The 22,962-nt window shown below is 45.9% G+C and overlaps 2 protein-coding genes across 3 annotated transcripts; one reads left to right on the forward strand and one right to left on the reverse strand.

The window, feature by feature from the left end:
• Window positions 1-95: 95 nt before the first annotated feature.
• MPZL2 (myelin protein zero like 2) lies at window positions 96-5,967 on the reverse strand. The gene is made up of 6 exons (XM_030022118.2): window positions 5,635-5,967; window positions 3,313-3,479; window positions 2,789-2,999; window positions 2,393-2,537; window positions 1,849-1,936; window positions 96-1,346 (listed from the first exon to the last, which is right to left on the reverse strand). Exons 1-5 carry the CDS (start codon window positions 5,687-5,689, stop codon window positions 1,876-1,878), a joined length of 639 nt encoding a protein of 212 aa, XP_029877978.1. The 5' UTR covers window positions 5,690-5,967; the 3' UTR covers window positions 96-1,346; window positions 1,849-1,875.
• Window positions 5,933-22,098, forward strand: CD3E (CD3e molecule). Of its 2 annotated transcripts, none has more exons than XM_030022124.1 (7): window positions 5,933-5,951; window positions 16,708-16,817; window positions 18,269-18,289; window positions 19,105-19,302; window positions 20,111-20,263; window positions 21,370-21,416; window positions 21,781-22,098. In XM_030022124.1, the coding sequence occupies exons 2-7, from the start codon at window positions 16,769-16,771 to the stop codon at window positions 21,835-21,837; spliced, it is 525 nt and encodes a 174-aa protein (XP_029877984.1). In that variant the 5' UTR covers window positions 5,933-5,951; window positions 16,708-16,768; the 3' UTR covers window positions 21,838-22,098. The 2 variants fall into 2 exon arrangements, with proteins under 2 accessions (XP_029877984.1, XP_029877981.1); XM_030022121.2 differs by lacking the exon at window positions 5,933-5,951 and adding an exon at window positions 16,430-16,589.
• The last annotated feature ends 864 nt before the right edge of the window (window positions 22,099-22,962 follow it).

Consider the following 22,962-nt stretch of genomic DNA (forward strand, 5'->3'; position numbering starts at 1 on the left):
CTGCTTCTCTGGGACTTTTCAGGGCAGAACCTGCCCTCATTCGAGGCACCAAGGCCGTGTGGAACTGCGCGTCACCTATACCACCACCAGTGCTCTCCACGAGGCGCCTTTATTTACGACACGTGCAATTGGAAACGAACGTGTACAAACACATAATGTGACCAGCACATTACAGGTGGGGTAATAAAGTCATAAAGCTACTCTTTCAACAAACGGCCTGATGTTTTGATTTGGTGCTGGTTCAATACCGTAACAGCTCTGCCGTTCCAATGAGCTGGGCTTCGTTTGCCTTAGAGAGAATATGTCTGTGGATGTACAGGGCACGTGCTAAGGGAGCCTGTCAAATGCAGGGGTGAGACGCGCTGGCGGTCGCCTGGGCAATAAATGGCACCCGGAGAAAGTGGGATATTGCTGTTGTCGCTGGCAGCCATGGACTGCTGCTACCCCACCAAACGGCAGCGGGACAGCGCACCGCCGGAGCATCGCTTGCTCAGGGCAGTCTCTGAACTTGAACCGCAGCAGCTGCTGCCAGCCACAATTTTGGGGCGCCTACAACGGTGCATGTACAGCTGCTGAGCGGAGGACAGAAGCGTCCTGCCTGGCGCTGGTGTGCTCCTTCAGAGGGAAGGGGGGGAGCGGGGAAAGAAGGCCAATGTTGGGACATACCGGCAGAGCGGGAGAGGGAAGAGGAGGGGAGCTGCTGAAGCGCATGGCCGCGCGCCACGCAGCAGGAGACAGTCTCCTCAGCTACCATAGTTACAAAGCCTACTGAAGCGGCAAGAGATCAATATAAAAAGCACACCCACTGGTGAACGTTATCCCTAATAAGAAACCGCATACATTCCCAAACTATAATACTTCCCACTTAAAGTAGCAAAGAGATTTAAAGTACGTTGTAGTAACTGGCTGCTCCTCTGATCCCTCATGTAGTCAGTCTTCCTTTTCCTGATGTCAAAGAGGATTCTGAGGGAGGAACAATTGGGCAACACATATGCACCTTGCAATTTTTAAGGTGCAAGAGTGTGTCTGCTCAGATGCTTTGAAAGTCTCTGTTCAGTCAGCTATATTGGCATTTTGTTCAAATCTTTTGGCATGTTTTCATCTTCAGAGCAGCTTTCTTCACTTTCTGCAGGTGTGAAGATTAAGGAAAATTCCTTGTTCATGGGGCAAGCTCCTCCTGCTTTGCTTCAACGAAGGAAATCTAGAACTTATGTTAATGTCATCCTCTTTCCTTGCAAGAATTTCAGGTTGAGCAGGGATACCACACTCGCAGCATGAGGCGTCTGTAATTCAGCTTTGTTCTAACATCCAAAATTACAAGCTTTCACCATCTGCTTTAGAAGTACCTAAGAAGAAAGATTATAAGAAAAACAAAACAGATTCATTAGTCAGGATTACTGTTGAAAAAAAAATAGTAGAGGCAACTGCTGACCTCAGAAATTGAGTGGGTAAAAATTATGCTGAACTGTTTCAGGAAAGCCAGCAGATCTGGAAACAGTTTTAGTCTTCCTGTAGCAATTTTAAAACAATAAAGATTAAATGAATCAAAAAGCAGATTCAAAACTGGTGAAAGGAAATTAATTCAATCCTCTTTATCCACAAAGCAGGCATGTCGCAGAAAGCAGCAACAGCGGCTTTCCTACCAACGATCCTCAACATTGTTCTGTCTCCACTGCCTGTTCAGTTTTCACTCTCTCTGAAGGTCCCTCAAGAGCAAACTCCAACTGTGGTTTCAGTTGTTTCTGTTTACGGCTACCGTGGCCATAGAAGTGAAATACCTAAGTAAAACTGTCTTAGAAAGTCTGCGGTAACACTGAGACATTAATTAGAGAATGTTTGAATGGATACCTGCATTGTGTATACCATCAAAGATCTCTAGTCTTCCAGTGGACTGGCTTCCTTTTCTTCTCTAATCTTCAGATTCTCCTTTTCTCTACTGTTATAGAAAAAGGAAAAAAAAAAAAAAAACCAAATCAGCATCAGACATTCTGAGCAGCAGAGTCACCTTCTGAGTTACTTGTAACATACATAACATATAAAAAGAAGTGCTATGATAAGAGAACAAGCATGCTAGATGCGTGGTGACCACAGTGTCAGGTTCGCAGAGGAAAGAACAGAGTGATCGTCTGCCAGCTACCACCACAACAGCTGGATCCTTCTCTGAGTGAGGAGCCACTGTGAAGGGCAAGAGTGAAATAAGGACTCCAAAGCCTGTTCTTCCTGGGGCTCTGTTCTGGCTGCAAGTAAGCAGCCAATTATTGCTAATCGTGCTGGCGGTTTTGCATTGTAGATGCTTAGTGTAGGGTCCAAGTCAATGATTCAGAATAGCTATAGAGGTACATTTGGCAAGCTTTCCCAGAAGCCTTTCTCTTTCTCTCTCCTCTGTCCTTACAGTTCAGTGTCTGCCACCTTGATCCTCTTCTCTTGCGCTTTCTTCTGATGGTGTCGACAGATAATCACAACTGTCACCACAATGATCATCAGAACACAGGCAGACCCAATGGCCACCGCCAGGAAGTGGATTTCTGAGAAATGCACTGCATGGAGAGAAACAGATAAATGAACAAGAAGGACACACAGAGGGCTCTTGATATGTGGCTGAGAACATGTATTTGTGACTATAACCTTCTCTCAGGCTCCTTTTTTCCTTGTATCCATTAACTACCCTCATGCTTTCTCTTTATACTCCCTTTTCTTCTATGTATTTTCCCAAATGTGGAGGAAGACCTGCCAATGCTTCGCACTGGCTAAATTCACATGACCTCTGGTGGGGTTCTTGGCCTCTCACCTTTCTGCACAACTCTGAGTCGCACTTCACCAATTGTGCCATCAACATCTGGTGGGTTCTTCACCTGGCAGGTGAATGTCCCGTTGTCAGTGGGCTGCAAGTTCCAGATAACGATGGAAACATCATTACGCTCAATATTCCCATCCCAGGTGACTCGTTCTTTAAACCGCCCAGCAGACAGCTTGTAGGGCTCCTTCAGGTAATAAAATACCTACAAGAAAGAAAGGAAGCTGTCATTCCTACGCACTGTGCGGTATTTGTGATAGAGACAGCATGTGGAAGTGGAGTGGCACTGGCTGAGGCACATGGCCGAAGCTGAAGAGAGCTGTGTTGGCCCAGTCACTCTCAGATGAACTCTGAGGCCATTTCAAAAGATGGTGCCTTGTGCATTTCAGCTGTGCTTGCCCATTCATACCCACACCTGGAATTTTTGCAGTCACCGGGCTTACCCAGTGCTGGGCCTTGGGACTGGTTTGTTTGGGCAAGTGTGCATCAATGAAATGGAGCGTAAAGGTCTCACTCACTGGCTCATGAGAGCTCAGGTCCTCAGGCTGGAAGTTCCACGTCACTGACAGGTGCTGGCTAATAGGGTTGCTGCTGGAAAAGGTGCATTTTAACCGCAGGTTAGTGCCGTTCACAGCATCCACCTCCTTGGAAGTGTAAACTTCCACGGCTGCCGCAGGCCACAGTGCTGCAGGGAAAACAGCAGGGGTTAGAGGTAAAGCAAGCTGCTGTCTAGGAGTAAGCTCATCACTTTTCCTTATCTGCGTTTAGCCTATGCAGGAGCCTGCCTTATCTATCCCTGTCAATGTTTAACCTGACAGTCACAAGCACACAGATGTAATTACACTGAGGGAGGTGATCCTGTGTATGCAGAGATCGCCTGTGCTTCATGGATTTTGTCAGCTGATGTGCAAGCTGCGCAGTGCTGGTTTTGAGGGACTTTGCATTCGTCTGAACTGCTGGTACAGTGCTTGCTTTGTAGTTTTGTGGCTGCGCAGTTAAACACTCACAGATCTGATAACTGGTTGAGAAAGGACCACTGAGAAGGGCTTGTCTATAGGGACAATAGACTTTGTTTGGGGGGAAATGTCTCTCTTCGGCAAACTTGACATCTAGGAGGTGCAATGCTGTTGTAAATGCCACCCCTCCTTAAATATACACTTGCTCCTGACTGGCACTGAAGATATCATATAACTTTTCATGTGCTTGTCCTGGTCACATTTTCACAAGCGATTACATTCTACTGCACTTAACTCCCCAAGCAGATTTCTTCAGAAAAGCAGTCCTGCCCTTTCAAGGAGCACTGCTGAGCCCCAGTAAACAATTGCTATTTCCTGTGCTAGAACTTTCCTTTATATGCTTTGTATTATCAGCCTGAGTGTCCTGCACACCATGGTGAAAACTGCTTTTATTGATATAAGAAGTGCCTGTTAGAAGGTTAATAGCCCAGCTGGACAACTACAGTCAAATATAGTCAGACTGAGGAACTGTACAGGAAATCCTCAAGGTAAATCTGTAAGCATTTGCTTGTCAAAGAAACATCCTCTGTTAACCAAACCACCACAGCTGCCGTTTTAAAAATAAGTTAGCATCGCTAAGTTGGTCTACCCTGAAAGAAAGACAATCAGCAAGAGAGAGCAGCAAGACACAGAAAGAAGAAAAATTAAAAATAGGAAAACCAAAGGGTTGCTGGTGAAGATGCCTCTCACGCCTGAGCCCCAGTTGTCCTCTGGCTTGTTCTGCCATTCCAGACGGAGTTCAATCACTCTGGCAGATTGGTGCTGCCACAACTGTGGTGCTGTAACTGCTCACTTTTTTCCCCGCAATCGCGGAGTTGCTTGCCTGACTGCTTTAGCTCTCCGAGTTAGTTAGCGGGTTAGTTTCTGCAAAACAGCAGTGCTGAACTAAAAATCTTGCTGCTGCTGAAAGGGATAGTCCTCCCTGTTCCTTATCATGTGCTCCCATTAGCTTCCTTTTCCTCACTGGTCAGACTAACCCAGCAGAAAAAGAAAATATTCACTGTCACTTTAGGAAGATGAGTTAACACATGCCAGTGTGATTCAAGCAAAGAAAAGCTTATCTGGGGGTAGTAAAATACGGCTTCATAACAAAGACAATCCATACCTTTCCTGTATTTGAAAAGAATTTATAATCAAAGATTTCCTTGCCAAATAATTTTTCTCAAAGAAGAAAATATTTGAAATGCCAAAACATTGAAGGTGTTCATATTTGAAAAACTTCATTGGCAGAGATCATGTTACTCATCCAAAGATTCGGTGTCAAATCTTTTCATTTTAAAATCCCTTAAAAGAACAAGTGTGGGAAATAAGTGTAAAATACTTTTTTCAACATAGATTACCAAGCGTATCCATGTGCTGATGCATTTGGGAAAGGAGGACGTGGTGTTCTTAGATTCCAGCTATATTGATACAAGCCACTGAAAATTCAAGCGAGTTTATTGTCGGTCTGGAATCGTTGCTGTGTGAAGGATCTAAACCCAGTGCTGCCTAACAATCTCGGATTGTCTAGTAACAAAGATAGTGAAAAAAACATCTAGGAGTAAAGTCCAGATTCCTGGCAGGAAAGGAAAAGATGTGTAACCGGAGCTGAGAATGAGATCAGTGTTCTTCTTCCGCTTGAACACACCTAAACCTGTTTGTTGAAGAAACTCAATCACTTCGCGTCACTTGCAGTGAACCCTGGACCGAAAGAATCACAGCAATCGTCTACAACAAGTATCTGAGACTGCCTTAAGTCGCTGCCTTAATGAGGACGATAATTAAGGGATCAGAAGAGGAAAGTCAAGATGGCAACTGCGGCCAGACAGTACCAGGTTTCCTTACCTTGGAGCTGTACCCCAAAGAAGAGGACAGCACCCAGCCAGCTGGGGCCATGCATCAGGAAGACAAGTCCGTACTCCACAGGTTGAGCGGTACCAGAAAGAGAAATTTGTTTCAGGTTCTCAATAACCTGATGAAAGATGAGTTTCTCAAAGCGTTCCCAGCACAGTGGAGCAAATTCCTTTCTCTCAGCTTGGCCTGCAAGGCAATGTGTGTATTCCTTCCTGCTTGAGTCAGAGAGCACTCCCTGCCCTTGCACTGAAAGGCAAGGTGTGGCCAGCACAGCTTGCTTTTGTGTGCAAAACAGGGAGATTTTCCAGGTAAGATTAATTTCTTCTGCCTCCCATATTCCTTTGCTCTCTTGTGTTGCAATCATCCCTCCTCCCAGCTTCTACCTGAAACCACTCCCCTCTTGTGGGAGGTAATTTTGCTCCTAAAAGAAAATTTGCCTGAAGGTGTTTGTAGATAGCCCAAAGGAATGAGAGCCATTTGTTTAGCACAGTCCTGCGAACGATCCAAAAAAAGCAAGCCAAAATAGCTGTGGCAGCAGTGTGGGCACATATCCAGAGGATGGAAATGTTCTACTGAAACAGATACCTACAGTAAAGGGATCATTATAATGCTACTTGGTTGCAGCCATCCCGCAGAACTGGAGACTGCATTAACTGGGGCTTGTAAAGTTCTTGGAAAAGTCGAGAGACAGTTACATTGGACACAAGTCCAGCCGGATGGTAGTCCAGGCAGAGCTGGGGAAACCCCACTGTGTTCAACAAGCAGCGCAAGGTAGTAGAGAAACTCATTGTGACACAAAATATTTTCCTGGTGGCGCATGGCAGTTGTGAGAGCATGAAACTGAGTTGTGCACGTGTGTTGCCAAAATAAGGATGTTTGCATTTGAAGACCATAAATCACTTTAACAGCAGAACCTGCTGCTGTCTGTGGCTGTGTTTGTGTCTGGTCCGTGGTCTAGTTCCAAGAAGTCATCCCAGGTTACGAGCTTTCGTTGTGACTGATTCTGATTTTCCTTGCAGTAATGCCAAGGCAAGGACGGGGAGGATGCCCTAGCCTCTGGGTGTTTTGAAGGGCTCCCTTCAGCTCAGAGCTAAGGAGCAGAGTGAGGGCACTCTTGCTGTGCAGCAGTGTGGGCTCCGATGGTGCGGAGGCACAGGACAGCACACACAGACCAATGTGATCAGGTGAAGTCCACTTTACTAGAGCATCAGACATCATTTTATACATTAGTTACATCTGTACATGCGTTTAGCTATTTTACTATTGGTTGCACACGTTATTCACACACTGTCCACGCGCCCAGTTGCACTTAATGATTGGTTATATCAACACTGTACACGCGCATAAACATAAAACATAATTGGTTATACTAACTAAAACATACAAGACTTGTCTCAGTCTAATTGGTCAAGATAAACTGCCGAAGTGAGGTTGTTTGTGCCAAGTTCTCTTTATCGTGGAATGCGCACCTGTGTTTTTCTAATTGGTATCTTTCTTATTTTTGTCTTCTGTTTATTCTGTTCAAGGCCTTCTAAAGGCGTCTGGAATGCTCTTGTGACCATTAGCTAAAAATGTTCCACAACATTTCCCCCCTTTTTCTTTAAAAAGAGCATTAACAGATCTAGACGCCACCATCCGCGAACTCAGCCCAGCAATCGGTAGGTGTCAGCTTTACGTGGGCGTCCCCACAGAGGCAACGATGGCCTTGCCGTACACCAACCCGATGCTCTTCGGAAAATCCCGGTATTTATACATTTGCAGAGGAACAGATTTCAGCACACGTGGCCAGCGGGTGCTAAAATTTGCCTCAGTTGAAACATAGGGAGCCTATGGCACATGCGGTCGCTGGCCAGGCGCGCCACACGAGTCATAGCCATCCTGTCTATTGGTTCATGGGCTTTGTGATGCAGTTGCAGTGCACAGAGAATCTTGACCTGTTATGTTGGTCAAGGTGACCTACACGTTAGTTTTTGGCTGAGGTGGTATTCACATTGTCGCACCATCTAGGGTGTTCCAGATGATGATGGTCGTACAAATTGAGCGGGAGTCCATCGTGGGCCTGTGAACTCAGCCCTTTGCAAAGACCTATGAATACAATTAATTAAAACACAGTAAAAGCAACATTATACCTAATAAAATACACAAGAATAAAAGAAACCCCTATTTTTAACAAAGATACAAACCAACTCCTAAGTCTCCATCCCGCAGCTAAATGTTCTAAGCCGAAATGGCAGCTTTCTTAATTGCGTTGAAACCCTTGCAGCTCCTTCTTGCCTCTGCAGTTCTGTTATCTTGTTTATTAATTGCTCCACTGTCCAAGTTCCTCATGTCCGTTGTTTCTCTGGTGGTTCAAAGGTCCGTTCATATTGTAGCTGTCACGTACTCCGGTCCACTCACGTTGACTGCGGCGTACTTAACTCTAAATAATTGGGTTCAAAGAAATGTCCCCTGCTTTCCATGAAATCTCCCACAATTCCCTTCTTTTGTTTATGAGCAATCCAGACTTGACTAATAACTTGGGATGCCATTTTCCTCAACAAGCTAACCAAACAAGGTAAAATTGTTACAATACCTTAAAATCACGATAACTACAACAATACCCATGCGACATAATTCTTTAAACCAACCTGTTATCCCTAATGACCCAAACGATTCATCCAAGGGGTTCTTCTCTACTACCACTTTATTCATGTTATCTTTCAACTGCTGCAACTTTTCATGTATAGACTTCGAATGACCTAATATGTTCATACAGCACATTCCTTCAAAATCCTCACAGCCATGTCCTTGTGCTAACAATAAAAAATCTATAGCCGCCCTATTTTGTAAAACAGCATGCCTTATGTTTTCTGTGTCTTCTAAGAGATCATTTATAACACTAGATGTAAGATTTAATTGCTTCGACGTCCAACATGGTAAACATTGCAACTCCCGTAACGCATTACCCGCTGCAGCCCCTGGTGTAAAAAGAGATAGCAGCACTCTTGTGGCCTTGCCTAACAGTCGTACGTTATCGTTACAATCAGGCCCAAGATTTTCTATAGATCCCTTGTGTCTTTGATTGTCTGTTAAATTCAGTAACTGAATAATAGAGGGTGCAAACAATGTAAGCTTACCCAAGTAACATGGTCCACCAAAAGATCTCACTAGGATGCCATGCCAAGCACGATCACCGCATATCAAAAAATATCCGCTTGGTAAAGCCTTGGCGGTATAATTAGTACCTATAAATATCTTACTCCCCTGGGTTTCTGCTCCCACGGCTCCTACACAATAATCCCTACTATCTATAAACTTATACCAAGAGCTTGGACTAGATACATTTGTCCACCCCGACATATTGTGTTGCCAATAATAATTAATTCCTGTGCTAAACCCTCCTGCCAAATATACACGACTTATTACCATATGTTGATCCTACTAAATCAAGCTCTTGCGGATCCCAGGGCAATGTAACATTAAGAGAATTGATAATCTTTGCAGTTGCTACCCCTGTAAGATTTTGACAATGCTGCTGTGGGATGTGCGACGAATACAAGCTGTAACAGGTCTCATTGATCTTTGTTTCATTCAAAGCACTGCCATCAGAAACCCATGCTCGAAAATCTGGCAGATACAAATATGGCACTCCCACCAAACATGTTCGAAATGGATCTGAGGGTGTACTCATTGAGAGGCAAAAAGACTGTTGTCCTGTCTGGGTGGCCCAGGTTATCCACATATTTTGCCTTGGGTTAATTCGGTGTAATGGTTATGCTGGCTCTACCACCGCACATATTGCGATGAGGCAGCAAAGTGTTTCCACCAACGGTGGCGCACCTAATACCTTCTTGTGTCGTTCCATGTCTTGTCAATAATCTGATAACTTCTGGGCATCCGGACGTTTACCCCACACTGTTTCCCCACTTTTTTTTTTTTTTTTTTTTGCAAGATTCCCCTTTATTTCACAAAAGAATCCAACTTATATATGTTTCAACAAAGATCCAGAAAGTACTAACGACTCACAGCCAATACTACTAGCACAGGAGGGCATATATGACCCAGCTGGGATGTTTGCCAGTCCTCAGAACAGTTAAAAATAAAAACACTCCATAGACATACTCGTGACTGTCTTCAGCCACATCTTCCCAGGCCTACACAAGGCCATCCTCCAACCTGACCTTGTAAAACTAGTTCTTCAAGGCTTGGCAAACATGGAGCACGACAAATTCTAACGGTCACTCTTGAAAACAAATGCCAGGTGTTCCGAGCTGCTCCCACATCTCCCCCTTTTTTGTTTAGGAACATCAGATTCACGAGGAAGGCAGCGAGGACTCTAGCTTCGAACTGACGCAATCCTCGTACTGCTCCTCAGGTGATTCTGATTGCTGCAAACGCACAAATGATTAATAATTCTCCAATAGCAATATAAATTCAGATACACAAATTTAAACCTTCAAATCATATTTTTGGATTTAAGCATTCAACAATATTAGACAATTCTTTGAAAAACACCTTATTCTGCTAATTTCATATATACACTTTCATTCCCTTGTAAAGGAGTTGCACAGAGCCCTTGTTTTTGAAATTCCTAATTGCAATGTAATTTCATTCTATGTTATAATGCATTTTGTCTATGTGATGGGTTGATCCTGGCTGGACACCAGTCACCTACCATAGCTATCCTATCACTCTCTCCTCCACAGCTGGACAGGGGAACGGGAAATGAGGTTTTGCTGTTAGTTCATCACACATTATCTCTGTCACTTCATCCTCCTCAGTGGCAGCACTCATCGCACTCTTCCCCTGTTCCAGCGTGGGATCTCTCCCACGGGAGACAGTCCTCCACGAAGATCTTCAGCATGGGTCCCCTCCCCAGCGTGCAGTCCTTCAGGAGCACACTGCTCCAGTGTGGACCTCCATAGACCGCAGGGGAACGACCCGTCTCACCATGGTCTTCACCACGGGCTGCAGGGGAATCTCTGCTCCGGCGCCTGGAGCATCTCCTCCCCCTCCTTCTGCACTGACCTTGGTGTCTGCAGGGTTATTTCTCTTAGATGTTCTCACTCTTCAGCTGCCATGTCTGTGTGTTCCGCAACCGCATCTCTCTTCCCCCTCTCCAGCCATTTGTTTTCATTAATTTTTGTTTTTCTTTCTGTCTCTTTCTCCCTCTCTTTTTTTTTTTTTTTTAATTATTTTTATGCAAGCCAAGTTACATGAAATGCTTTTGCAATCATACGTTCAACTATTTTATGATACGTGGTACAATCATTACAACTGCTAATATTACAATTAAAATAACTAAGTTATGTATAAGCAAATCTTTCAACAATCCTGTAATTCCAAAACTTGTTAGCCATCCAGTTAAACCTGTGTCAGTTATCGTGAGCCTTTTACTGTGAATCATATTGATATCAGGTGTTAGTAACGCAAGTCGTCTGAGGCTACATGGCCTCCCGTTAAGTTTCAACGGAATTCCTCTCCCATGCTCTATTCTCTCAAATAAAAAAAAAACCATCACCGCAGGTAAAGCAGCTGGAATAGAAAAAAGAGTGTGATATTCTGGAATAGATATAGTTACACCAAGCTGTAGCATTTCTATATACAGGGAAAATAGCATTTACATTCTGACCCTTTCGAGTGGTGTTATAGATGTAATTAAACATCACACAGGGATTCATGATGACTGATCCTAACAACTCTCTCTTGAGGTTCTTGCATTTCTTGAGGCAGGTGTGCATACAACAGGAAAAGTAAACATGGTATCTCCTTGCTGTAGAGCTTTTTCTCGACAGCGTTGCATCAAACTATGTGTATTTTTTCCCAAATCATTAAGTGAATCGTCACGGATTAGACAGAGGCATAGAGTTAGAGGGATTAGCAGGAAAAGGAGATACAGGTAGTGTAGTAAAGTTAGGTTCTGTTTTAAGTTCAGCAAACCCTGGAGAGGGAGTACCAGGCGATTGGGGTGGGGGGGTGGGGGACGGCGGCGGCACGGCAGTGGCCGCAGCCGCGCAGAGGCCGCGGGAGGCAGCGGCGGGGCGGCCGTGGCAGGCAGCGGTGGAGGTAATGAGGGATATAAATCAGGCTCTTTTTCAGAGTCCACCCTGCCTGATGCAAAAGAATTATTATCGGAATCAGAATCCTGCTCGTTAACGGTCTGCTTACAAACTGCCTCCTCAAAAGCAGTATCAGGTTGTATTGATATGATTTTCTCTGCCGGCTGTAAATGCACCAGCGTAGTATAAATGAATTTCCATGTCGACAACAAGGTTTTAGCAAGCATTCGCGAGTCATGTGGAGTTAAAGTTGACCCAGAAAATGTATGGGACAAAACTGCTTGTGTAAAAGGAGATTTTAAACCATACTGAGCAATTGTAACTTTTGTTTCTTTTATGATTTTCCAATCAAATAGAACCCATTGATTAGGTCTACCCCCAGCCCCAGCAATAATCAGAAATGCTGTGGTAGCTGCTATGATTTCTCCCTCAATTAAGGCATCGTGAATAATTCCCCGCACAGGTAAAAGGGGTGCATCAAAGGATACGGCTGGTGGTTTTTCTCGCTTCACAGCAGGCTCCAGCTGTGCCAGCTTTTCTATTACTGACCGCAACTGCTGCGAAGTGAGCTCCGGCCCTTCTTCGTGCTCTTGAGGTGACCCGGGCGTAGACGAAGGCAACGGAGGGTATATGCTAGGTATAATTTGTTCATGTTGAGCGGCGATATCTGGGGGCTGTTTTTTCCTAGGCAGATTTTTACTCGCTTCCTGATTCTGTAGGATTTCCTTTAAGTGTACGGTTAGGGAGGCTTGGGAACTGTCAGATGGCTGATTAATATCGGCAGTCCCAGGGAGTGGAGCAGAATTCAAGGGCACAGGAGCCGGCAGACAAGCTCTGGGAAAGCCAAAAGTTTCTCTCGCTGCATTATGTTTTTCTCCCCGCATTTCCCCTTCGCTTGTGGTTGGAGAGAGCGCAGCAAAAGCAGACGCAGACGCTTTACGATCTGCTTTCATTTCTTGTAGAGTTGTCTTAATTAATTTCCATAAAGTTGCAAGACCTTTAACTTCTTTAGACCTGTCACTAATTTCATCCCATAGGGAGGTTCCGATAGCTTCTACAATCTCTCTATCCACATTAATCACTTCCGAGTCTGCCTCGTCCGAATCAATCGGACGAGAAACGGCCCCCCCTAACTCCTCCGTCTCTCGTGGAGTAACAGGCAGGGGGATACTTTCAGCGCCAGCGACCCGGCTGGGTATAGGCAAAGGCTGTGTCTGTACAGACGTCTCAGCACTAGCAGAAATGGATGCTTGGGGGGGTAGAGACAGCTGCGTAGAAAATGTTCCTCTAACTGCAGTGGGATAGGCTGACGCGGCTGACATGGAGGCATCAGAAGGGGTCACGGCCGCGCAGACAGCAGCGGCTGCCTGCCGTTCCACCCTCATTGCCTGCAGCACATCCCGAACTACCTTCCAGTGCCTTGCGTATTTGATTGCTTCCTTTGTCTTATCTCCCCCGGCGCTAATAGTGTCCCACAGCGCCTTGCCTACATCGTCCCAAGTTGCTACTTCAAATGCAACATTTATACTCGGAATAAGTTCTCTCTCCCAAGCCCATAAAAGTAACTCCTTTATAATGGAGTTATCACATTTCAACCCTCTCTTAGAGAGAATATGTTGAAGGAGGTTTAGGACCGCTTCTTGCTCTTTGTCCAACCCCATCTCCTTCTCCGACCGCTCACCTGATTAGGGCGAGATCCACCAGGGTAAAATTCCCCTATTCCGCCGCGCGCGCGGTCTTTGTCAGCCCCAGCTCAGCTGGTCATCCTGCCGGGGCAGCAGGGATAATTTCGGCCGGCTTCTCCGCTCCCTCTCTCCGTCGGCTCTCGTCGAAGAATTCAACACCAATCCGAGGGTCCCTGTTCGGGCGCCAATTGCGGAGGCACATGACAGCACACACAGACCAATGTGATCAGGTGAAGTCCACTTTACTAGAGCATCAGACATCATTTTATACATTAGTTACATCTGTACATGCGTTTAGCTATTTTACTATTGGTTGCACACATTATTCACACACTGTCCACGCGCCCAGTTGCACTTAATGATTGGTTATATCAACACTGTACACGCGCATAAACATAAAACATAATTGGTTATACTAACTAAAACATACAAGACTTGTCTCAGTCTAATTGGTCAAGATAAACTGCCGAAGTGAGGTTGTTTGTGCCAAGTTCTCTTTATCGTGGAATGCGCACCTGTGTTTTTCTAATTGGTATCTTTCTTATTTTTGTCTTCTGTTTATTCTGTTCAAGGCCTTCTAAAGGCGTCTGGAATGCTCTTGTGACCATTAGCTAAAAATGTTCCACAACACGATGGGATGTTTTGGATTACCTGGGATGCACTGAGAGGATGTCAGAACTGGCCAGAGCAAGGTTTTGGTGGAAAGAGGACAGCAGCAGGACTCTCTGACTTCCTGCTAATGAGCAACTCTGTGAACAGACATCTCTCCTCCCATTTGCTGCTATTAACATCCTTGTGGCAATTTCTGTGGAGAATACTGAATTATTTTTAACTTTTAAACTTCAAGTTACAAATTTGGCAATGTAAAAAAGCACTGAGGCCATGAGTCTCATGGATTGCTCACAGAACAGCACAGACACTTATGTCTCTGCTCGTAGCTCTGAGATACCAGATATCCCTATTTTCGTGGGAATAATTTGGCCCTGTGTTAACCCTTCATCACTGCATCTCCCCAGATTTCCACTCAGTTGCTATTCCAAAACATCATCTCCATTTCTTTCATTGCCGCCATAAATATTTATTAGGCTGCGGTTTTGTTCAGATTTTGTTTCAAGTATCTGTAAGGCAGTGCTCAGCAGTCAATTTGCTGCCGCCTCCTAAGATATTTCTGCACAGCAGCAACTTCTTATCCTCAGGCAGCCCATGCAGAGTCCAGTAGGACAAGTATGGTTCTTGCTGTAACTGCCCTTTGGCCGCTCGGGCCACATAGCAACACTACTGGCTCTCACTTAAGACTACATTTGTGTAACAACATGCAGGACTGGGAAGAGGGTCTGTTCTGATCTTTACCTGCAGACCTTCAACGTCTTGCTTCAAAACGTGCTGACTCCAGCTGTTAAGAGAAGACCATGTCCCTGACACTCTTACTAGTAACCTAAATTCTCTGATGTTTCATTTTGAAACAGAAGTAAGTAAAAGAAGGACCTGACAGCTAAAGAGAGCACCTTGATAAATGAAATAGGGCCCACCACATTGTGATTAGCCATGACATTAAATGGTGAGCTCTTGGGAAGGAGCAAGATGCCAGCTCCATCCTTCCAGGCATCCGGAGAGGCATCCCTTGAGATGTGTGTGGCAGGTGCAGAGACACAGAGCACCCTCCTGGGAGGAGGGACCCTTGGTTGCCTTTGCAATGTCTACTTTGGGCACGTGCCCTCAAAGCCCCACTATTCTCCCAACTGTATGAGCAGCGCTGCCGCCTCTGTAGGCTTCAAGTGGAGGGAAATGGAAAGACGGTGGGCTTCCACTCTGTCTGTGCCAGCATCGCTGCTGGAAGCAAAGCTTGGAGAGGCCCCTGCCCCAGTCCCACGGAGGTGTGGAGGTCTTTGCCCGCCTCAAGTGCAAGCTGGGCAAGAGCAGGCTCCCTTGCTGAGGCAGGCAGGCAGGAGCCCGCCGCGGTGCGAGCAGGGGACGCTGGAGGGGCAGGAGCCTCCTCTAGTGGAGCCAGGCTGCTGTGCCCGGGGTTGGCAAGCCCAAGGGAAGGCACAGCACCAGTGACTTCAAACGCATAGACGTGGCACTTCAGGACGTTGTTTAGTGGGCATGGTGGTGTTGGGTTGACGGTTGGACTCGATGATCTTAAAGGTCTTTTCCAACCTAAACGATTCTATGATTCTCTGACTTCTTGCAACAGGTGCTGCAAAGCCTCCATCCAGGCGGGCCCGTGGCAGAGGTGACTGAGCCCAGGGTCTGGACATCTCCTGGCTGTGCGTGGAAGGAGGTCTTGGGCTTTCGGGATGCCTTCGCTATGCCATGTTCCCTTCTCTTTTTGGCAGCTCATGAGACAGAGGCTTTCTCCAAACAGCCTTAGCCTTCCCCCTAGCATTTACCTTTCGTGAGGGCTGCTAGAATGCTAAGTAGACAGACATAAATGTGTTTTACAGAAATAAAGCTGATTTTATTGTAGGTGCAATTTGTAACACGACTACAAATGCTGCATGAAAATGTAGAATTGCTTCTGCACTCTTATACAGAAACTGAGGAGAAACAGCAACACAAGTGAAGCAAGTTCCCTGCTAACGGAAAAGCATGTCCTCAAGTAGCTGTTGGGAGCAGAGCATTAGCTTTAGGTCAGAAGTGCGCAGCAGGGGTTGCTGTGCTTAGCCACCGCTTTTGCTGCACTCCTCACTGTCAGTATGTATGCAGAGGAGAGTCCAGATGAGGAGCTGGCAAACACCACTCTTGAAGAGGCAGCAGGAATGAATGGGTTGTGTTAGAGCAAAATAACAAAAGTAGAGCCCAGGTTGCATCATCAGTGACTAAAACCCTCAGGTTTTACAGCCTGGCACTTACAGGCTCATCTCTGCTGGCCATGCAGTGTCTCTAGGTGCTGAGCTTCTCGTAGCATTTCTGGTTCCTCTGTTTATTCCCTCCTATGTTAAGTTGCTTGCAGTAGTTGACCTTCAGAAACACTGGCTTTGAAAAGTTGTTGGGAAGGTCCTGATAGCAAAGCTAATGCAGGCTCATTTAGCTCTCCTGCTGCTCCTAGGGCAGTTACCACAGGTCTCCTGAGACTTAAACTGGGCTGGTGCAGAGCAGCCACCCCTTGCTGTCAATGACGTTCTGTGAGGACGTTTTGAGCCTCCGCACTTCCTGACATGGGCTTATTTTATCATACGTGTTCCGTGTCTTTCTTGGCTGCTTGCAGGTTTCACTGGAAACAGTGAGTCTCCCCACCACTGCTCAGTTCGTTGCTGTACACAATTCTGGGAAAAAAGTCTTGGGCCTCTTTCTTGTAAGCAAGGACTTGAAAAGCCGGTGTGTTCTTTCTTCCCTTGCAGCCAGCCTCAGGGATGCCAATCTGATGTGGTAGAGAAAAGCAAGAGAAGGAGGAACACAAGGATGAGGTTGGAGCAGTCCTTGCCTCTCCTGGGACTCCTGCTGTGTGTGGGTGAGTACAGCTGGCCAGAAGCCTGTGGGGACCAGCAGGGTGGCTGCCCGGGGCTGCAAAGGAAAAAGCATAGGGGCATGCGACTGGTTTTGCAAAGTACCTGCAGCCACATCTGCAACTGGCACGTACAGTGCCTATGGAGCTGCTGCTCTCCAGAGGAAGTGTTCCACTCAGGGTGCAGGTTGCAGGGACAGAGAAACAGGAATCCAACCCTCTCAGGCTAGAGAAAAGAAGCTAAGGTCCCTAGTCAAATTTTGCTTGCTAGCTGATCCACTAAGGCACCCGGGCTCCAAACTTCATGCAGCAGGGTTGGAGCTTGATGCACTGCCTTCCGCAGCAGTGTGAACTATAAGGTTCTGTGCTTTTAATTTTATTTTTATGCTTTATTCATGCACTTTTCTTAAACTGTTTTGTGACTGTGGGTAAATAACTTCAGTTCAGACTCCCTGTGATATCATGGGAGTGGTAGCAATATCCATGTTACCAGTTTGAACAGACCAGCATTTAGAAAGCTGGTTTAGGATGAAGTACAGAGTATCTGTAAAGACTATAAAGAAGCTGGTAACTATGAGAGATAAGTTTGAAAGGCAATTAAAAGATACTACAATAAGGCTACAGCTACTCTGCCAATGTGCTGCAAATACCAACTGCTATTCTTTGAGAAGATTAAAAACATTTGGTTTAGCAATGGCCTGCTCTTTTTTCAAATTTAAATTCATCTTCTATAAAGAAAAAAGCATCAGATCACCTTCTCTCCAGCCAAGTCCTATGCCTGTAGAATTTCAAATCTACAATTTTGTTACAAGTAACTCCTATTGTAAGGCAAACGTTACCTGGGATGAGACAACAGCGCTGAACACATGAATACGGGTCATTACTTTATGATGTTACTTTCTATCGACAAATGTCTTTAAAGCAAATCACAAGTCTGATTCAAACCTCCTAAAAACTCTTTCTATAATAATCCAGCTCCATAGACTTCAATGGAACTACTTGTTTCCTGCCAAGAGAGAAAAATCACATAGATAAACTGTTCTACAGTGTTAAATCAAGAGTCAAGGTCCAATCCTCCAGTGAGTACACTTTTGCAGAGGACAGTGGTTCTTACTGCAGAAACCAGGCATGATTTTCCAGGTTTTGGTCCATGATTATAAAGCAAAATTGTTGGGTGTGCAGCTTGCAATAACCTTTTTTCTAAACTGGGTCAGAAAATTATTCAGATTTCCATTCTGCGTCAGTCCACGTTAAAAATGGCTGCCAAAGGAAAAGACTTCATTTCAAAACAACATCCCATCTCAGCTAACAGAATGCTTCTAATACCTTTAGTAGAAATACAGGAGTATAAACATTTTTTTCAAACAGCTGAGTTCAGAAAGGAGATCCTTGAAGTAGGAAGGGTGTATGATATCAGTAGCTAAATTACTTACCACTTATTATTCTTTCTTTCGTAGTCGGCACCGCAGCTCAGGAGGGTAAGTGTATTTTACTGGCATTCTTAACTATTTAGTGTGATAAAAAGACAAACTACACCTCACAAGTGAGAAATATTTGAATTCTGCACATATTGTAGGATAGGGAAAATTCCCTGTTCATTAATTGTTACTGATCTCACTGATTTGAAAAATTGGCTGTCATGAATTGTCTCTAATTATTGCTAGTGAACCCCAAGCCAGGTTGGGCATTTTCAAACAGCAACAAGCAGTAAGGTAATAGCAGGCTGATTCGTTAACACTTATTATTCTCTCCTTTGCAGAGAATACCGCAACAGTAGAGAGTAAGTGTATTTTACCAGCATTCCTAACTATTTAGCGTGATATAAAGACTCCAGACGCCTCACAAGTGAGGACTAAAAGGCAGACAGAAATATTTGAGTTCAAGCAGTATTTTAGGAGGAAAAAAGTTTCCTGTGTGTTAGTTGCTACTGTCATCACTGATCAGAAAAATCAGCTATAACGAGTTGCCCCTAATTACTGTTAATGGTCTCCAAGAGACCAGCAAGCATATGGATAAACAGGATAATAAATAGCAGGCAGCCAGGCTCTCTGACATAGTTGAACACTCTGTGATAGTATTTTGATACTGTTCAGTGTTGCAAAGAATCAGTGTAAAAAACTAAAGGAAAACATGCATGTAGAAGACACATACACAGGGAATTTACATTACACCATAAAATCAAAGATTTTGCAGAGCAAACTGTCATGGCGGGATCAAGGGTGGGCAGGGAAGCCTGCTCAGAAGTTGTTTGTAATGCTAGTTTCCTTTCTCCTTGGCCCATCTTCCAATAAAGAATTCCTGGTGGAGATTTCCGGAACCACGGTGACAATCACATGTCCCTTGACCGCAGACAGCATAACCTGGAAGTTAACAGGGATGACAGAAGTCATCCATGAGAGGAAGTACGTTATAGAGAATCACGACAGCTCTCCTACCAACGTGAGTTGTTCGACAGAGGGAAAGAAGTATGAAATGTACCTGAATGCCAGAGGTGAGTGAAAAAGCACTCAGTCTATGGGCTAAAGATAGAGCCTACACATTTCAGTGACAGATGTTAGGAGCTGAGGCCTGATTTTCAGTGCTGCTGGGCTGGGTGAATGCGATTCTGCTGAGGCCCTTCCCACTCTGTGTGGGCAGTAAAAGAGTGCAAGAATACACTTTTGGCAAGAGGAATCTCCCTGCTCTCTACGCCTTTCCCTTCTGCTGTCCTCAAGCTGGTTGCGTGTCAATGGTTCCCACATTCCACACAGTGCACAAGCTTCTTTTATACCACTTCTGCCATGCTACAAAGCAAGAGTAATGTCTGTCACAAAGGCCAGAGGCATTTCTTATCTTGCAGAGTGGAAACCTCCCATCTGGAGCACACAGCCTGGTTTCTGTGACCCATCAACCAGGGGGAGTTCACCCCCCATCCCCGCCAACAGAGTGATTTAAGCCTCTGAGCCATTTGAAATTTGGGCAGCTGCTCTGCATTCAGGACTTAAGAGTCCAGCGTAGGCAGAGGGGGGTAATGATCTAGGGGATATTTTGCACCCTCTGGCTCAGACCATGCCAACAGCAGAGGATAGCAAAGGAGGCTGCACACACCAGCCCCCTGGCTGTGTCTGTTTGCAGACTGAAATGGCGGGGCGGATGGAATGGCCTGTGCTGTCCCCCTTCACTTCTGTTTGCTCTTTTCTCCTTCCTACCCAGAACTGTATCTTTTCTGCTAGCACTAAGGAGATGAGTGAGGCCTGGACTTTCCTTGCTGGAAAGGAAGGGTGCCCATCTCTGAGCACCTTCACCTCTCCTCCTGGCAGTGTGCACAAACTGTGAGGAGCTGGATGCCTTGGCTGTGACAGGGATCATCACTGCGGACCTTCTCATTACCTTTGGGGTGCTGATTCTGGTCTATTACTTCAGCAAAGACAGGAAGGGGAGAGCAAGCGCTGGCGCTGGCAGTCGGCCACGAGGTAAGAGCCATTTCAGGCGTCTGTGCTCTCCGTGATGTCCGCTAAGCAGTAAATTAAACACTTGCCCCTGCTGAGTGATGGAGCATCCTCTGTTCCCCCCAAGCCTCCAAGACCTTGCCAAACAACACTCCTGCTTGCCACATCTGTTGCTCCAGGCTGCCTTCTTTTATGGGATGGGTGCAGCGGCTGTGTTGTGTCAAAGGCTTCCTGCTCATAGGAAACCATTTCACAGGCTGTTGTGAAGCAGCATTGAGTCTGTGCTGAAGCAAACGCTGTACGGCAGATGCTCAGCTTGCAAGTGTCGCTGCAAACCCAGCCTGGCCCCGGCCCATTCAGCTCCTGTCTCAGGAAATCAAAGACCAAGAATTAGGCCCACACACAGAACACGTGATTAGAAATCATGGTGTTATTAAAACCATAAATTTGAATTTCTGGCTTCTGAGGCCATGGTTTGGTGACCCAGTGGGTCCAGCAGTGGGGCTCATGGGTTATAAATGCCAGGATAAAGTGATGCAGCGTGCTGACCTGACGATGCTGGTTCGCATTTATTCGCGAAGTGTTGATGGTGATGTTTTTACCAGGAGACTGCCTGTCAGACAAGCACCATGGGTGCTCATCAGCCAGGCTTTGTTCAGATCAGGCACTGCCACTTTTCCCCTAGCCTCCACAAAGCTGATATAAATCTTTCAGCAAGTCTAAATTCCCTGTTGTGTGCTTAGTGTGCACGTTGTGTGCTGGGTTCAACAGAAATGCGAAGATGTGCTCGTGCCTGTGCAGCTTGCTGAGGCAGAGGAGTGTAGATCTGGTATCCATATTGTGGAGCTGTAGCCTGGGCCTGTGCTTATGGGGCCTTCTTGTTTTCAAGTATTTCTTCACAACCAGGAAAGCTAGAAATTCACGCTTTCTAAAAGAAAGCTGATTTCTTCCTAAATGATCATAAGGCCTCCTGCCTGCAGCAGTTGGGTCTTTAAAAGTTCTAAGCTCGTGATAAAACCATGTGAGTTGACCCATGGTATGCGTTCCCCTGAGATCATCTCTGTGAAAGTTCCTCATGCTGTGTTATAGGAATCACCACCAAGGATGACCTCTCTTTGCCTCTATTGCAGGTCAGAAGATGCAGCGTCCTCCCCCTGTTCCAAACCCGGACTATGAGGTATGGAGTACCTGCATTTTTTCCATCTCTCTCTGCTGACTGGGGAGGGATAACCAGAGTTGGCAATCTGTAGCATATGTCCTTCTTGCTCCTTTGAAGAAGCATCCAGTCTGGTCAACCTCCAAGGTTTCCTGGGAGCAGAGGAAAAAGGTGGCGAAGGTGGTGCCCCTTCTCCTGGTGCTGCCGCAGGGAGTCAGGAGCAGAACTGCAGCTTCCTGTGCACCGTGCACACTAGCAGAGCAGCACTACGCCTGCTCTCTCTGTTCTGTTTTTTCCTTCATGTATTGTGTGGGCCAAGACCCTGCTGTTGTTTGAGGGTGTGTTAATGAGGATTCCTGAACTAACATCTCTGCTGTTCCCACAGCCCATCCGGAAAGGCCAGAGGGAAGTGTATGCAGGCCTGGAATCCAGGGGCTTCTGAAATTCCCACGGATGACAGGCTGGAAAACAGCAGCAGAAGGGCTAAGCACTTCTGCCCAGCTCGGTACTGGTTCTCTGCAGGCCTGCTGAGGTCCAGGTGTTTTGGGGTAAGCCAGGTGCCTACACAGGACAGGCACCCTGCTGCCATCCGCTGTCCCATCCTGCTGTGTTCCTTCAGCCTTCAGTTTGACATTAGGGAAAAGAAACAAATGAGCACGTTGGCAAGAGAAATATTCCTTCTCATTAAAGGACTGCAGCCTCACGCGTGGCTCCTGGCCTCCTTTTCCCTCGCACTTCTCTCTTTGCTCCAGTTGCATGCTCTGGTTTTCTTTCCCATTTAATTTCTGCCCTGAGTGCCTCCACTTGCTCCCTGTGCCTCCCTGGGTAGCTAGTGGGCAAAGAGTGGCTCCTTCTCCGAGTGACTGGCTCTGACCTTGTCCTGCTCTCATGTTCATAGCCTGTCTTCATTTTGCTGCCCAGGATTGTAACAAAAGAAACAGAGAGGCAGTTAGCATATTAAAAATAAAATGGTACATTTTCATAGAAAAGCCACTGCATTGAATGGAAATATTTCAGTCAAAAAGACCAGTTTTCCTTCAAAAAAAGAGAGAAGCACTTCTACCAGTACATGCAGATGGACCTGCCCATCCCCCAGCCCTTCTTCTGTAGGACATGAGTGGGGCTGAGTACCACTTTGCATCCAGCAACCATTAAGTTTCAGACCTTCAGCAGAACCCGCTCAGAGGGTCTGCCTTCCCAAGCCATCTGAAAGCCTCCTATTAGGAAATTTAAGTGCTTGGCTTAAATCTTTGTTGCAATTAAATAGTGGGGCTCTTAGATATATCAGCTAAGATTTGAACCCCCGGTTAGCAATGAGTATCAGCTTTGCAGTCTGACTGAGACAGCACAACAGGGATTTTCACGTTTCCCAGATTGGAACTGAGGCCCTTTGGCTCAGCCCTAGGACTAGCACTCTGCTCTGAAATAGCTTGTTCACTGGAACTGAAGTGAATGCCCTGGGGCCACAAAGATAAAGCCCAACCTACAAAATCAGAGAGAGCATCAAACCCTTTTGCTAGGCTGTCTTCCTCATCCCAGAGACCTCATGGACTCCATTTTTACTGAT

The sequence above is a fragment of the Aquila chrysaetos genome, chromosome 8 (assembly GCF_900496995.4).
Source record: "Aquila chrysaetos chrysaetos chromosome 8, bAquChr1.4, whole genome shotgun sequence".
In the NCBI taxonomy this organism is placed as follows: domain Eukaryota; kingdom Metazoa; phylum Chordata; class Aves; order Accipitriformes; family Accipitridae; genus Aquila; species Aquila chrysaetos.

Excerpts from the sequence above, each read along its gene's own strand:
- MPZL2 (XM_030022118.2), bottom strand. The coding sequence starts at position 5,689 with ATGCATGGCCCCAGCTGGCTGGGTGCTGTCCTCTTCTTTGGGGTACAG. Across the intron at positions 2,538-2,788 it reads ACTCAGAGTTGTGCAGAAAG|TGCATTTCTCAGAAATCCAC; the intron begins GTGAGAGGCCAA and ends CTCTCCATGCAG. Across the intron at positions 1,937-2,392 it reads AAGGTGGCAGACACTGAACT|TAGAGAAAAGGAGAATCTGA; the intron begins GTAAGGACAGAG and ends TTTCTATAACAG.
- CD3E (XM_030022121.2), top strand. The coding sequence starts at position 16,525 with ATGGGCTTATTTTATCATACGTGTTCCGTGTCTTTCTTGGCTGCTTGC. Across the intron at positions 16,818-18,268 it reads GGGACTCCTGCTGTGTGTGG|TCGGCACCGCAGCTCAGGAG; the intron begins GTGAGTACAGCT and ends TTTCTTTCGTAG. Across the intron at positions 18,290-19,104 it reads CGGCACCGCAGCTCAGGAGG|AATTCCTGGTGGAGATTTCC; the intron begins GTAAGTGTATTT and ends CTTCCAATAAAG.